Consider the following 12980-nt stretch of genomic DNA (forward strand, 5'->3'; position numbering starts at 1 on the left):
TTCTTTGATTTTCTTGCAAAGTTGCTCAGCATCACTTTCGTCTTTCCAATACTAATTTGACCTTGCTTAACCTTTATTCCTCCTAAATGAAACTTATATATTGTAGAGCTATGCTGTTTGATAAGAGAATGATATAATCAGAGGAATGAAGATGAGCCACTCTTTCGCGTTTACATTTACCCTTTTCCTCTCCTCATTGAGAAATTAAAGCACATACTTAAGCACATTTACAAAAATCACGGAGAAAATCATGTTTTATTGTAGGGCCCATTTTTCTATTCTCACAGTCTTGGCACAGCAGAATACTAGCATATTCACATTGACATATTTGTGCATGCCATCTGTAATTTTCTTATAAGATTCTTCCTAACTTTTGAGTAATTGTAATAACCGATAGAGTATTTATAGAATCGAATGGTATTTCATACATAATTACCGAAGTACCTCTGGGTTTAACTTTTCTACCAGTTTTCTCATCACAGGTCCGTAGTTCTATAATCACTTTATAAACTGCAGACAGACGACTCCGCTTGTAACGTCGGACGGTTATGCTCTGACATAAAAACAGATTGTAGTGATAACGAACATAATAGTGAAATAAAGCGGGAGAAAAGAGAATCCTGAGAAAACCCACGCACATGCTATGTTTACCACAGAGCCCTCTTGGCAGGAAATGGGATCGAACTAAGGATCCCATACACCAAAAAAATATTTATCAATGACTCAAGGATGATTTATAGGTCGATTATTGTGTATATATTCCTTGTTCTTTGTGCAACAGTATATGTCCTTATCTACTTCTCGGGACTAAAATAGTAAAGTGTAGCTAGTATTTTAACCAGTATCTTTTACTATCATCATCAGAGATATTCTGTCATTATTTGCACGTCACTTGCTGCAACTCAGAAGCATCAATGCTCCATGGTCTTCGGCTAACTTCTAGTCTTTACATATATTTGTTTGATACCATCTATCACCTGTAGGCTTCTTCGCCTCCTTTCTTTCCTGAAACCATAGCCTCTAGTACGTACCTCACAGTGTTCCTTCTCAGCCAAAGTCCCAACCAGTTTTTCTCTTTTCAGTTACATCTAAAATTTTCTTTTCTCCCCCACCATTTCTAACACCCTCTTCTTAGTTTTCCGCTCGACGCAGCCAATTTTTTAAATTCTTCTCCACATATACATTTCGAAAGCTGATATTTTTCACTACTTTTGCGTGAGACCATGCTTCTGCTGCATGTTGTAAATTACTCCATACGAATCATTTTCCGAGTCTTTCTCAATTCTTTATTCAAGGACGCTACGTTCTGCTTCTTCCACTGTTTATAATTCCCATTGACTTCATAAGGTCGGTTATTTTTCAGAGTTTCTTTTACGAGGTTTCTACTCAATTATCCGTAATGCATCTTCGCATCGTCTTAGCATTCCACAAGTTCTATTTTGGATGTTTCATTATCGCAATTAATCATCATTTCTCATCTTCATGAGGTGCATGGTCATATGTTATTTTCTTCTCATTATTCTTTATCGTAATAGTTCCTACCTTCGTAGCTGTCCATCAAAATACCTGAAGTTGTTAGATTCTTAAAAGTAAATATCATCTTAATTGTGGCAAAACGTCTCTTCAGTTTGAATTAAAACATGTTTCGGTGTTGAAGATCTTCCTGTGTATCTCTCTTAAGCTGCAAGTTTTTCTCTTTCCAGTTTGATTTTCGGATGCAGTTTTTATGCTTTACTATTCGATGACAGTTTCTTCTGTTAAATCTGTTCAGAATACTGCAGTTTTCGATTACATATTTTCTTTTTGACACAATAAGCAACTTCGCATATTCCTCCATTCAGGTGTCGCCATTCTATTAACCATGCGGACTTTCTTCTTGAAGAAGGAATTCACATAGTACATCATCTCGGCTTTGGCAAATTCTACTAACATAATCGCATGACATGTTCGCCGATTTGAAATTTACTACTGCACTTTCACTCTTGACTTATTCTGACGCTGAAGCCTTCCATGATACGATTTATGTAATTGTTTTCCGATATTAGACTCTCTAATTTCATTGTAGAGATTTTCCATTTACAGTATTCTGAACGACTTACTGTTTGAGCATACGCTTTAAATTATCATGGTAGTTTGTATTTGAGAAAGTTTGACAAGAGTACTTGCCACTCTGAAAATACTACCCATCTCCAAGGCTTGTTCTTCAGTTTATTGTTTAAGAGAAAGAACATTAAAGGTTAGTGACATTGGTCCTCTAGAATGGAATAGGTGTTTTTGGTCTTTAATTCAGTTCTTCCCTTTTTCTTCTTATCTCGCTTAAAATATGACTATATCTCAGATGATCCCTTAGAAATATGTTGTTTCAGCCACTTGAAGTCTGCTTCTAGCTAGAAAAATATTGCATTTATACATAGCAAGGTTCAGTATGAATTACCATTCAACTTGTAACTGTATTTTCCTAGCACCCTCCCACTGTCTGTATGACATTCTGAATAGCAGCTGTGGCCCAGCGGAGCCTAGTCACTAAGGCTGTTGCCTTTGGTGGGAATGTCCAGGATTTGATTCGCAATGGGCACTTAGTCGAAAAAGTGTCACAACGCTTTCATGCCAGACACCCTCAGTGAGGTTTCTTCTCAACCACACCAGGCAACTGCTAGGATGGTGCCTAACATACACTTCCAGGCAGCTTACTCGCACAGTATGCTCGGCTAGGGACGTCATTCTGAATATCTGACCACAAATGCCGGAAAAGCCCAGATATATGTATAAATAAATTTGTATGTATTCTTCAGAAATTATAGTTTCTCAACAAACGTAATTGAACATTTTTTTCGTTTTTTTACACGATCAGAACAATTTAAATTTAAAATATCTGTCCAAAATATAGCACAAATAACTTAAAAGTTTTACACTATTGGAAAGAAATCTCTAATATTTTTGCCCTGGAAACGTATCTATCAGTATCTTCGTTATTATTATGATTATTATTTTACAAAATACAGTTTACCATACGGATTCAAGTATAACTCTGCACTTACGTAATTTATATGCATACTACTATTCATGCTACTAATGTTAATACAAACTATTATTAAACGAAAACATAAATATGTCCAAACACTCCTTATCGAACATTACAGACATTTTGAATACCTCTTGCATCTATGAATGCCATTTTCTTAAACCAAAACTAACATCACAATCCTTGTAAAACATTAGGGATTTAGAGAATACTTAAAAAATATGGGTAATTCCAATTTTATTATTACCATATCGTCCAGCGAATTAAAGAAATAAACAAATTGCAGTGACCGTAAAGTTTTAAATACTATATGTTGATCAACTAAATTATATTTCTTACCTTGCAAGAACTCCTATCAAATTTTATTAGCTATCTAATGTTTAAAATGTCACCTGAGATTAATGCTCACTTGCTATTATAATTATGTTAGGAGCAATGTGATCATGTTCTCAAATACTATTTCCATTATTTTACATCGGAAATAACACCTGATATACAGTACAAAACCTAACTCCTCTAAATTTTGTATTTTCAGAACAAAAGGTAAATATACAAATAGCACAAATATGGTACTCCTAGTAGAAGATTCTTAATTTAGTCGTGTGTTATAATTAAAAACTAATCATAAAATACAGAAGGTCGAATTGCGTTTCCGTGTTACATTTTAAACACATATATACACACGCACATTATCGATTGCAGAGTTGTTTGAATATCAACACTTACGTACTACCTTGCAATACTGTCTTGATAATGTGTGTAGTTTGTGTGCCAAAGCTTCCAAACTGAACAGGTTTCGGGAAAGATATATCGTGTCACTTTTCCATGCGAAATTATCTCTAAAACTCGAGAACAGTGCACAGAAAAGAAATTAAGAACTAAGAACATACTTGAACGATATAAAAACAAAGAGGTTTCTACTACTAATTCACCCATGGAGGCGTATCCAATCGAACCGTGAAGTGTACTGTCTTCACGAGTCTCAAAAGTTACGTCAAATTTATATTAACCCTTAAGCGAAACCCCATATACAACGTGTGATAGCCATACGGCAACATGAATCCACAAACAACTGTAAATCATAACCTGATCGACAAACAAAATCTCCGGAAGCTATTTAAGTGCTGGAAACACTTTCTAGATAAAAACCATTGCTGTAAGAGAGACAAAATACGAGTCCCATCTACCCAGATGCATGTGAAAGTTCGCTGATAAGCTGGAAGGTGCTTTTATTTACATATCCGACTATGGTAAAATTCACTTCTTCATACATTGCACGTGAAACAACCAAAATGGGAAGAATTTGTGGTTGCCGCGATAAGTTTTGCTCTATCATGTACAATTTTCTTAAAGTATAGGAGGAAAAATAATTTGTATATACACATTTGGATATGCATACGCCCCTCATAAATGTACATTTCTGAAAAACTAGTGGTTATAATCATAAAGAATTTATGGATGCCTTATCCTTGTGATTATCGTTGCATTTTGTTAAGTATTCCGCAACCATTGAAAAGACATGTACAGTATCTGGTATCACTAAATAACGTACCGAGTCACGTACTGCGGATGCAGTAACAGCGCAGAGTAAGCTGAGATTGCAAATATTACGTGTTCTCATATGTTTTGTTGTCTGTGTGTGACGATTTTCGTGAGTCAAAATGAAACCGAGAATTGATGAAATAATTCATTTTTTTTCCTACTTCTATAATAGTTATTAAGTGTTGAAACACAGGCAAAAAGTAACATTGTTCTTGAAAAGTAACATCAAGTCTATTTCAGAGTTAAGTTACGAGATCGAAACAAATAATTTACGACACATACAGTATGTAAAGTATGTTTCGAAAATCTACGAAATTGGATAAATATTAAGAAAATATCTCTACATTTCGAAGTACCAATTAACAGCATGAAACAAAGATCATAGTAATGGCCACGATTTCTGTCCGTGTGAGCTTGAAGGCTTTATCACTAAAACCATCTTACATGTCCGAATTTGACAAGATCGCCATGGCCGGTCTCAATCCCATTCTGAGAAAGAGGTAGGCGCCTAGGTGTTGCTCGGGCTGCATGCATTGTGAGAGACAGTAGGTTGTCGGAAGCGAGATGCGTGGAAACACGTTACTACTGCTAAATATGTACCACTACCTCAACTATATGGACAATGGGTGAGGGGAAGACAACCTACTGGGAAACGAAGCCTTCTACTGGATATTCAAATGGCGACTAACCCGTGTGATTGGATTTGGTAGGGTATGTGCGTCATTGTCAGTCTCATCGACATAGATGGAAAAATTATCTGAAATGTCATCCCTAGCGGCGGAGGTGAGGCTTCGGCTATCTGAAATGGGCAATAAGGTCGTGCTCTTGAGCCCGGAAGATACAACCACGTGGTATCTCAACACATAAAAGAGGGATAAATGGTGTAACTAGTAACGTGGGTCTGACGCCCTACTGGGTTGCCCTCAAACACAGTATTGTGCGTCCTCCTTGGTCCAGGAAGGAATAGTTCTATCCAATGCACTCATACCTCAAGAGCAAGAGATAGTGGGATTATCCTTTGTTCCTGTTGTCTGTGCAGGTTTACTAGGTGCAGGACCCACGACTTCCAGATGATAATGTCTTTCAATGTAGTTTACACCAGTCATTTGGACTATAATGTAATCTCTGCCATAACAAGAGGGAGTTCCGTATTACTTTCATGTACCATAGATTCGGGAGGTATCTGACGTACTATGTAATGTGTACTTCATGCTTCAACACGTAAAAGAGGAAGTTCCGTATTGCTTGAACGGGCCTATCGAAGGGGAGGTTAGTCTACTGTATGGAGGAAGACTAACCGGTGATTACAGAAAATTCCAATGTCAGATATCTGAGGAACAGTTTCCGATTTCAGTGGAAGGGCATAGTTTCTGTAGAATAAAGGACTGGTCTCAATTCAAATAGCGATTTACACTATTTTATAGGATCCAGGATGAACCACAGAGTATCTCGACGTGTTCGCAGTACTTCTATGTGGAAAGGCGATAGTCACTGAACGATAGATAGGTAAGGCCGGGAATGAAAAAGTTCCACCCCCATGGTTCTCCTGGGGTTTACGGATTGGGTTGAATTGCCGGATTGTGGCCGAACCTTGGCATTCAGTAGCTGGTGCTCATACTGGTCGGAGATGAGCTTGTCTTCGAACGCTCGGGTCCCATGCCTGCAGGGCATGGAAAGGCCCGACCCGCCAGCAGAGCCGACTTGACCAGTAGCATAAACTGATAGGCATTAAGAACTTTGGTCCGGCCGCAAAGTAAGACGATATTACATGCCATAGGATTCCTAGGATGAGGGACGCACTAGCGCAAAAAGTAAAACATAATATTTTCAAGAAATATGGTTCAAGTAATTCTTGGTACTGTTCTATAAATCGTATGCTCATGATGTATGACACATGATATGTGGCGGTAAACCAGTCTATCTAATATCAGAACTTGCCATTTGCATTCCGACCTGTACCACATAGCCCTGATATTCCAGTACCTAATCTACCACAACTAGTCTCTTTCTATTCTTTTTGTAACTGCGAATGTGGTGACGACAGAAAATAGGAAACCCAGGCTAAGTTATTTACGTAACCCGTGTTAATCGATTTGGTCAGATTTCAACCTAAGCAAGCAGCGGAACACCCACGCCCTTGGCTTAGTGGGAAGAATTTATTGTCTACAAGGACATCACCTTCATGTTTTAGACATCCTAATGTATTAAGGAAACTAATGTACTGTAACAGCTGAGAAATCTCATGATAAAACTGGCAACGTGTGAGTATTATGCAGAGGAATGGAGGCTATTAGTTGATTTAAACAAACGAAGTTTGAAAGGTAAACTTCCTCACTACACAACAAACTACTGCGCCCACTGCACAATATGTATATATAAAGAAAATGCTTAAGACAATATGGAAATGTTTTTGACAAAATAATAGGACCTCCAGTAGTAACTGTAAGATCTAAAGGTGATATTTATGCTTCTTGGACAACACCAAGGGTACACCAAATATCCGTGCTACATCTTCCAGTGAGACAATAGTGATCGTGATTAACACAAGGCTCGAACAGACTCGCCTATGGGTAGAAGTCGCAATTCAGGAAGTAAACGTGTGAAACATTTAAGCCTCGTTGATCCATCAAAATCCATATCAGCAAATCTGCATATTGAACTAGGACTAATGAAACAATTTGTTAAGCTTTGGATAAAAGTGGACAGAGTTCGCAGAATCTAGTAACAAAATTTCCAGAACATATGAAGGTAATGGAAAGGAGGAATTTTTATTGGTCTTCAGATCAGAATGTTGTTCAAGGACTTAGATATTGAACATCGTATGGTAAGAGTTGAAAAGGAATCATGGAATCCATTTAGAGATGTGTGTCATAATTTTCTCGGGAACAGCAAACACCGAAATTATAAGTACAATTTATCTAACGTGCTGCACTAATTTACAACATTAGGGTGCAAAATGAGACTTAAGGTCCATTTTCTGTGTTCACATTTAGACACACTTCCTATTAGGCGATTTCAGCGAATAGCATGCTGAAAGATTTCACCTGGACATGAAAGAAAATTGAAAGCCGGTATCAGGCACGTTGGAGTACAACAATGTTGGCAGACTTACTCGACCATGGTACGTAAAAATGAACTAACAACTGGTACAAGGACGTTTGCTTTAAAGAGTTTTAAAATGAAAAGGTAGTAAAGAATATGAAATGCGTTTTTTATCAATGATGTTACGTATTTAGAATTTCGATATTAAATTACATATTAAGCAAAATAATATTCATCTTAGCAAAATATAATCAATCTTTCTTACTGTGTTAGCAGCGTTGATACGCAGATCGCGAAAGATACACAATCACATTTCCCAATATGTAAAAAATCTGGCGTCGTAATTAATATCCCCAAATTATATACAATCACATGTGAAATCAAAAAGATGATCCACTCCATCATCATTTCTCGTCTGCAAGTCGCAGACTGAGCATTCTGCGAGGTCTGCAGCTCCTTGTAGCTTTCCGTTCTTGAACTATGACAAGTGTAGGAGATAAACAAAAGGTTGTTAAATACTGATTGTGAGTGAAACTCCACGAGACCAAAGACCAGAGATTTCCGTAGCGCGAAACAACACAAAAAATAGTTAGGTCACCGCTCAGATTGTAAACTTGAAAAAAGAATATACGATAGCATATTCAGACAACGCATTCAAGAAATGTTAAAGCAAAAACCCTTGATCCACAAGTCGACATTCAACTTGAGAACTACGAAGCAACATAAAATCAATTCACAAATATATTTGGAAAATAATTATTACTAGACACTTGAAAACCGAGTATTTATACATGATAAACTAACCTACTTGATGTTGATTACTAAGTATTTCTTTAGCTTCATTTCGACTCAAACGAAGTATCTCATGATCAGATTTCAACAACAGTTTTTCAAAAAATATTCAAGTTACAACTAAATTACCTTATTATGACTGCTTTACTACTTGAATATATTTTCTTTTGGAATGTTTTACACATATACTTCGTACTAGTTAAAGCATATCACGTTTTCTCACAAAAATTCTAATTGTTGTCTTAGAATTCCTATTTATTATTGCTTTCTTTCATTTATGTATGTGAGAATTCGAAAAAAGAAGTAACATAATTAAAACGGATAACAAGTTGAACACTGAATATTGACTAAACATTGACATAACTAAAACTGAACTCAAAAGTTCAAAGCACAAACATTTGTAACGAAACAAATGTGGTTTATTACAACTTGACCAGATGGCAACTAAAATTATATATATTTTCCTGTATGTCTATTTCAGGGATACTCATATTTCTTCAAACTGTCTTCTTCACCTTCGTACATTGATAAAGTTTAAGATTTCGGAAATTTTGGGTTCTAACTACCTTCGCATTTAAATTTTTTAAGACATCACAATTTTGCAGAAATTTTGCATAATTAATGGACGGTATATCATTTCATATATTTATGTGATTCATTTTGGAGCACGCGATCTTTCCCAAGATTTATGAACTGGATTATGTACAGCAATCAACCACGAAAATAGTGGCATTATTTCTCAGATATTTAAAGTTTCTCTTGAGTTCTTCGACTGCAGAACAAGACAGAAATAATTCCGATGGTGCTTGAGTTGTACTAGTATTTATGTTGTTCCTCACTAAGTCTTGAATTTGCTGCGTACTCCATTCGTCTTGATGTTCATCACAGTATAAACGATTGAACCGATTTGTTACTCTGTGCTTCCTTTCCACCACACCGTTTGCCTGCGGACTGTACGGACGTTTTCTAGTGTTTAATTCAGTGCTTTGTAGAGGAGTTTTAACACGATTCAAACAAGAATTGCGGATCTTACTGTGATTAAAGCATGCGGGTATGGAAATAGGTAGAAATGGTTTATTTGCAAGGTACGGATTATTTTGAATGTAGTGGATTTTCAAAGAGTGAGAAACAAATAGAACGTTGAAATAATGGAACTTCAACAGCATGGCAGATATGACCTGATATATCAGAAAGCACAACATCAAGGATGGAAAGATAAAAAATGTATACCCAGGTTTGGAATCGAACATCAACAAGACCATGTAATAACTGACCATTAAAGAATCCTCAGAAACTGGGAGGAATATATAAAGGATCTGTATGACTAGAAATGCCCCAAAGATATTGCGATTGAAGAGGAAGAAGTGGATGATGGAGAAACGGACCCAGTATAAGCCAAGTACTACAACCCATAAACGACATGCGAAGGAAGAAGGTAACTGGAGACGACGATATATTAGCAGGTATGCTCAAAAAATTAGGGTACAATACAATGAAAGTACTAATCGCAGTTAACAAGATCTGCCTGATCTAAAAATGGCCAAAGCATTTTCTTGGTGTTATAATGGGTACAGTATCAATAAAAAAAACAAGTAAAGAAGTGCTCTGATTACATAACCATTAACCATTTCACAACAGGATTAATGCGCACATATTTAAAAGGCGGCTGAAAAGTACGATAGAAAAGATATTGGATAAACATTCATTTGGTTACCAGAAAGGAAATAACAAAGAAAACACTAATAAGAATTGGATATTTCAAGATTGGAAGGCAGATCATTATCACATATGATACGGTTAAAGTAGCTGGAACCAAAGGACTGCATGAGATGATGGACAAAATAGTTGAGACTGGTAAAATTATGTCATGGAAATCAATGTTGAAAAATCGGAAGTCTTGAAAGTATCCAATCGAAATACACCTTTACGGATCAGAATAGAAGAAAAGAAGTTGAAGATGTAGATCACTTAAATATATACGAGAGATGGTTATTGCACCAAAGAGACCATGTCAAGAATTGCAGCAGCCAAAGAGATTCAACAAGAGAAAGATCATTCTTAAGTAGCAGGCCTAATATTGGACTAAGGAACAAGCTGTCAAATACTATATATGGAGTCTTCGATATTACAGAAGTTAGAGAAGAACTATTTATCAAACTTCGAAAAGTGGTATTGGAAGAAAATGGAGAAAATAAGATAGACCGAGAGTAACAAATGGAGATGTTTTAAAACAGGTAAGAGAGAAGACGATCTTAGATCTTAGTCTTAAACAATTCGTAAAAAACCAACTGGATACGTCTTGCGATGAAATTGTTATCCTCATACCGCCAAAAAAGGAAAAATTGAAGGAAAGCGAGAAATACAACGAACATGATCGATTTTCGAAAACCACAAGAAAATAGTGACAGTTAAAGGAGGAAACTGACGATCGCGAAACATGGAGGAAACATTTCCAGGCCAGAATGTAAGAAAAAAAAACCATTGGTCGCAGAATCTACGAACAGGTAGAATACTTATTAATATTTAGAACCCCCAAGGTATCCGTATTTAAATCAAAATGAAACAATAAAAATCTAGCTGGACTGAAGTAGTAAGCACCTGCAAAAATTCGTTTTAACATGCAGCCATTATTGTTTACGAAAAATTCAGCCTATCCATTCTTCATTTCAGGGTGAATACATCGATTAAACTGCAGGGCTAATGATAGAAATCGTGGCCAATTCACGTGCTAACAAAGTTTAAAATTTATTTCGGACTGCTCAACCGTTTCCTCGCTTTCGCCATTTTGTGAATACACAATACAAAATGAAAATATCACTGAAACGTTTTTTCTTCAGAGATGTAAGTTTCGAAAACTCTTCAACTTATTTTCAATAAGGAATTTACATACCAAGAACCATCCAACAGAGAAGATTGATACTAGATTTTTCACACTAATTTCAACCCCTTCCTCTTAGGATATGCATAATGATGAAAGTGATATGACAAAAAATTACAGCTCGAGCCAACGTTATGTTCAAAAATTCATTTCAAACGCATCAGCCATTTCCCTGTGATAAGACAGACAACATTGATTTGAATCTGGATAAAACAATGCAGTAATTTAACATCCCTTCTTTAGAAACATAATTTCCGAAAACGCTAGATCTAATTAATTTTAATGAGGAGTTTATGCCCTCAGTTTCGTCTTAACTACGCAGGTTTATGATCAAATTATTTTTGAGACCTCCCTTCCGATTTGGATACCCATTTTAACCAGTGACACGATAAAAACTCAATTTCACATAGGTACCACAATCAAAAATTCATTTCAAAAAGTTTATTTTGATATATATGTATGTGTTATTTTTTAAGGTCCCACGAATATGACCAGGGGCTAAAGGCGACGGTGTGGAAGTTTCAGTTACAATAAATAGATGACATGTAATACCAAGACACGATCAAATCTCAACTAAAATTTGGAAGTATTGAATGTTAAATCCGACTATGTCCTCAAGTCTCCTGTACAATTATATCAAGTACACTATCAAAACTCTTGGCTTATTGTCTTTAATTAGCAAATTTATATATTTTGTTTGAACTTATATTATGAAAATCCTACCATAATATACTACAGATTAAGTTGCAAGATCTAACTAAATTTCATTAGTATTCCAGAATAGTCACAAACGGAGCATCTTATCCCTCTTTTATGATTCAAAAACAATTTAAATCACTGGTGTCAATCAATCAATACAGACATTAATTATTTACAAAATTTGACATGAATACTTAGATGTGGAAAAAATTTAGTTATCTTTCTTCTGATGTATTTGAAATGATGAACTGACTATTACTTCCGGACACTTTTCTTATGAAAGTAAATGTTTCTAACAACGAACATTTTACCGCATATTTTGAAAGCAGGTACTACTAGTCCATATCCGCTCTCTAGTGTTATATCATTTTAAAACCACATAACTTATTACAAATAATTAATGCTACTTACTTGTTCAGAATTTTGTAACTTCTTCGATCTTCTTAAAACACCGGGCATGCAAGCTTTCAACATATTTTCAGCTCTCATACAATTAGTTTTATATTCATCAAATGTTTCTATTCTTGTTATACATTCGTAACATATGTACTTCGGCAAACGATCGTCAGGTCTAGGCTAAAAGGAACAAACAGAAAAGATAATTAGTCAGACAGCTTGCTACAGCTTTCCTATGACAAAATAATGTAGTAAACATTACCAAGAAATAACCTTTATTCTGAACCACAAAAGCAATATAGAATAATTGATAATAAAAAGGATTTTATTACCAAATTATTTTGAAACCAAAGTGAAGGAGGAAAAATTTTCAACACAGACAACTGGAAGTTTTCTATTTACGATAAACAATACTGTTCTTCAATCAAACCAACAGTATTTTTATCTATACATCTTTTACGATATATTTCAATTAAGTTATGCCCTCCTAGCGAAACAGTGGACAATAATATTTTATCTATACTATTCTGTTACTTCACATTATGGGTTAAAAAAAGTAGAAATTAATAATGACAGTAAGGTTAAGTGCAGGGGGCACCATACGTTAAA

At 35.6% G+C, this 12980-nt stretch overlaps 1 protein-coding gene across 2 annotated transcripts in view; it reads right to left on the reverse strand.

Moving 5' to 3' along the window:
• Positions 1-12980, reverse strand: part of LOC145668787 (uncharacterized) — a 95467-nt gene that overhangs the window by 9121 nt on the left and 73366 nt on the right. For both annotated transcript variants that reach the window (XM_081736951.1, XM_081736950.1), the window contains exon 2: positions 12387-12551. In XM_081736951.1, coding sequence (XP_081593077.1) covers positions 12387-12464 — 78 coding nt within the window. In that variant the 5' untranslated portion in view covers positions 12465-12551. The remainder of the gene's footprint in view (positions 1-12386; positions 12552-12980) is intronic.

The sequence above is a fragment of the Thermobia domestica genome, chromosome 13 (genome assembly GCF_964235325.1).
Source record: "Thermobia domestica chromosome 13, izTheDome1.hap1.1, whole genome shotgun sequence".
Classification (NCBI taxonomy): domain Eukaryota; kingdom Metazoa; phylum Arthropoda; class Insecta; order Zygentoma; family Lepismatidae; genus Thermobia; species Thermobia domestica.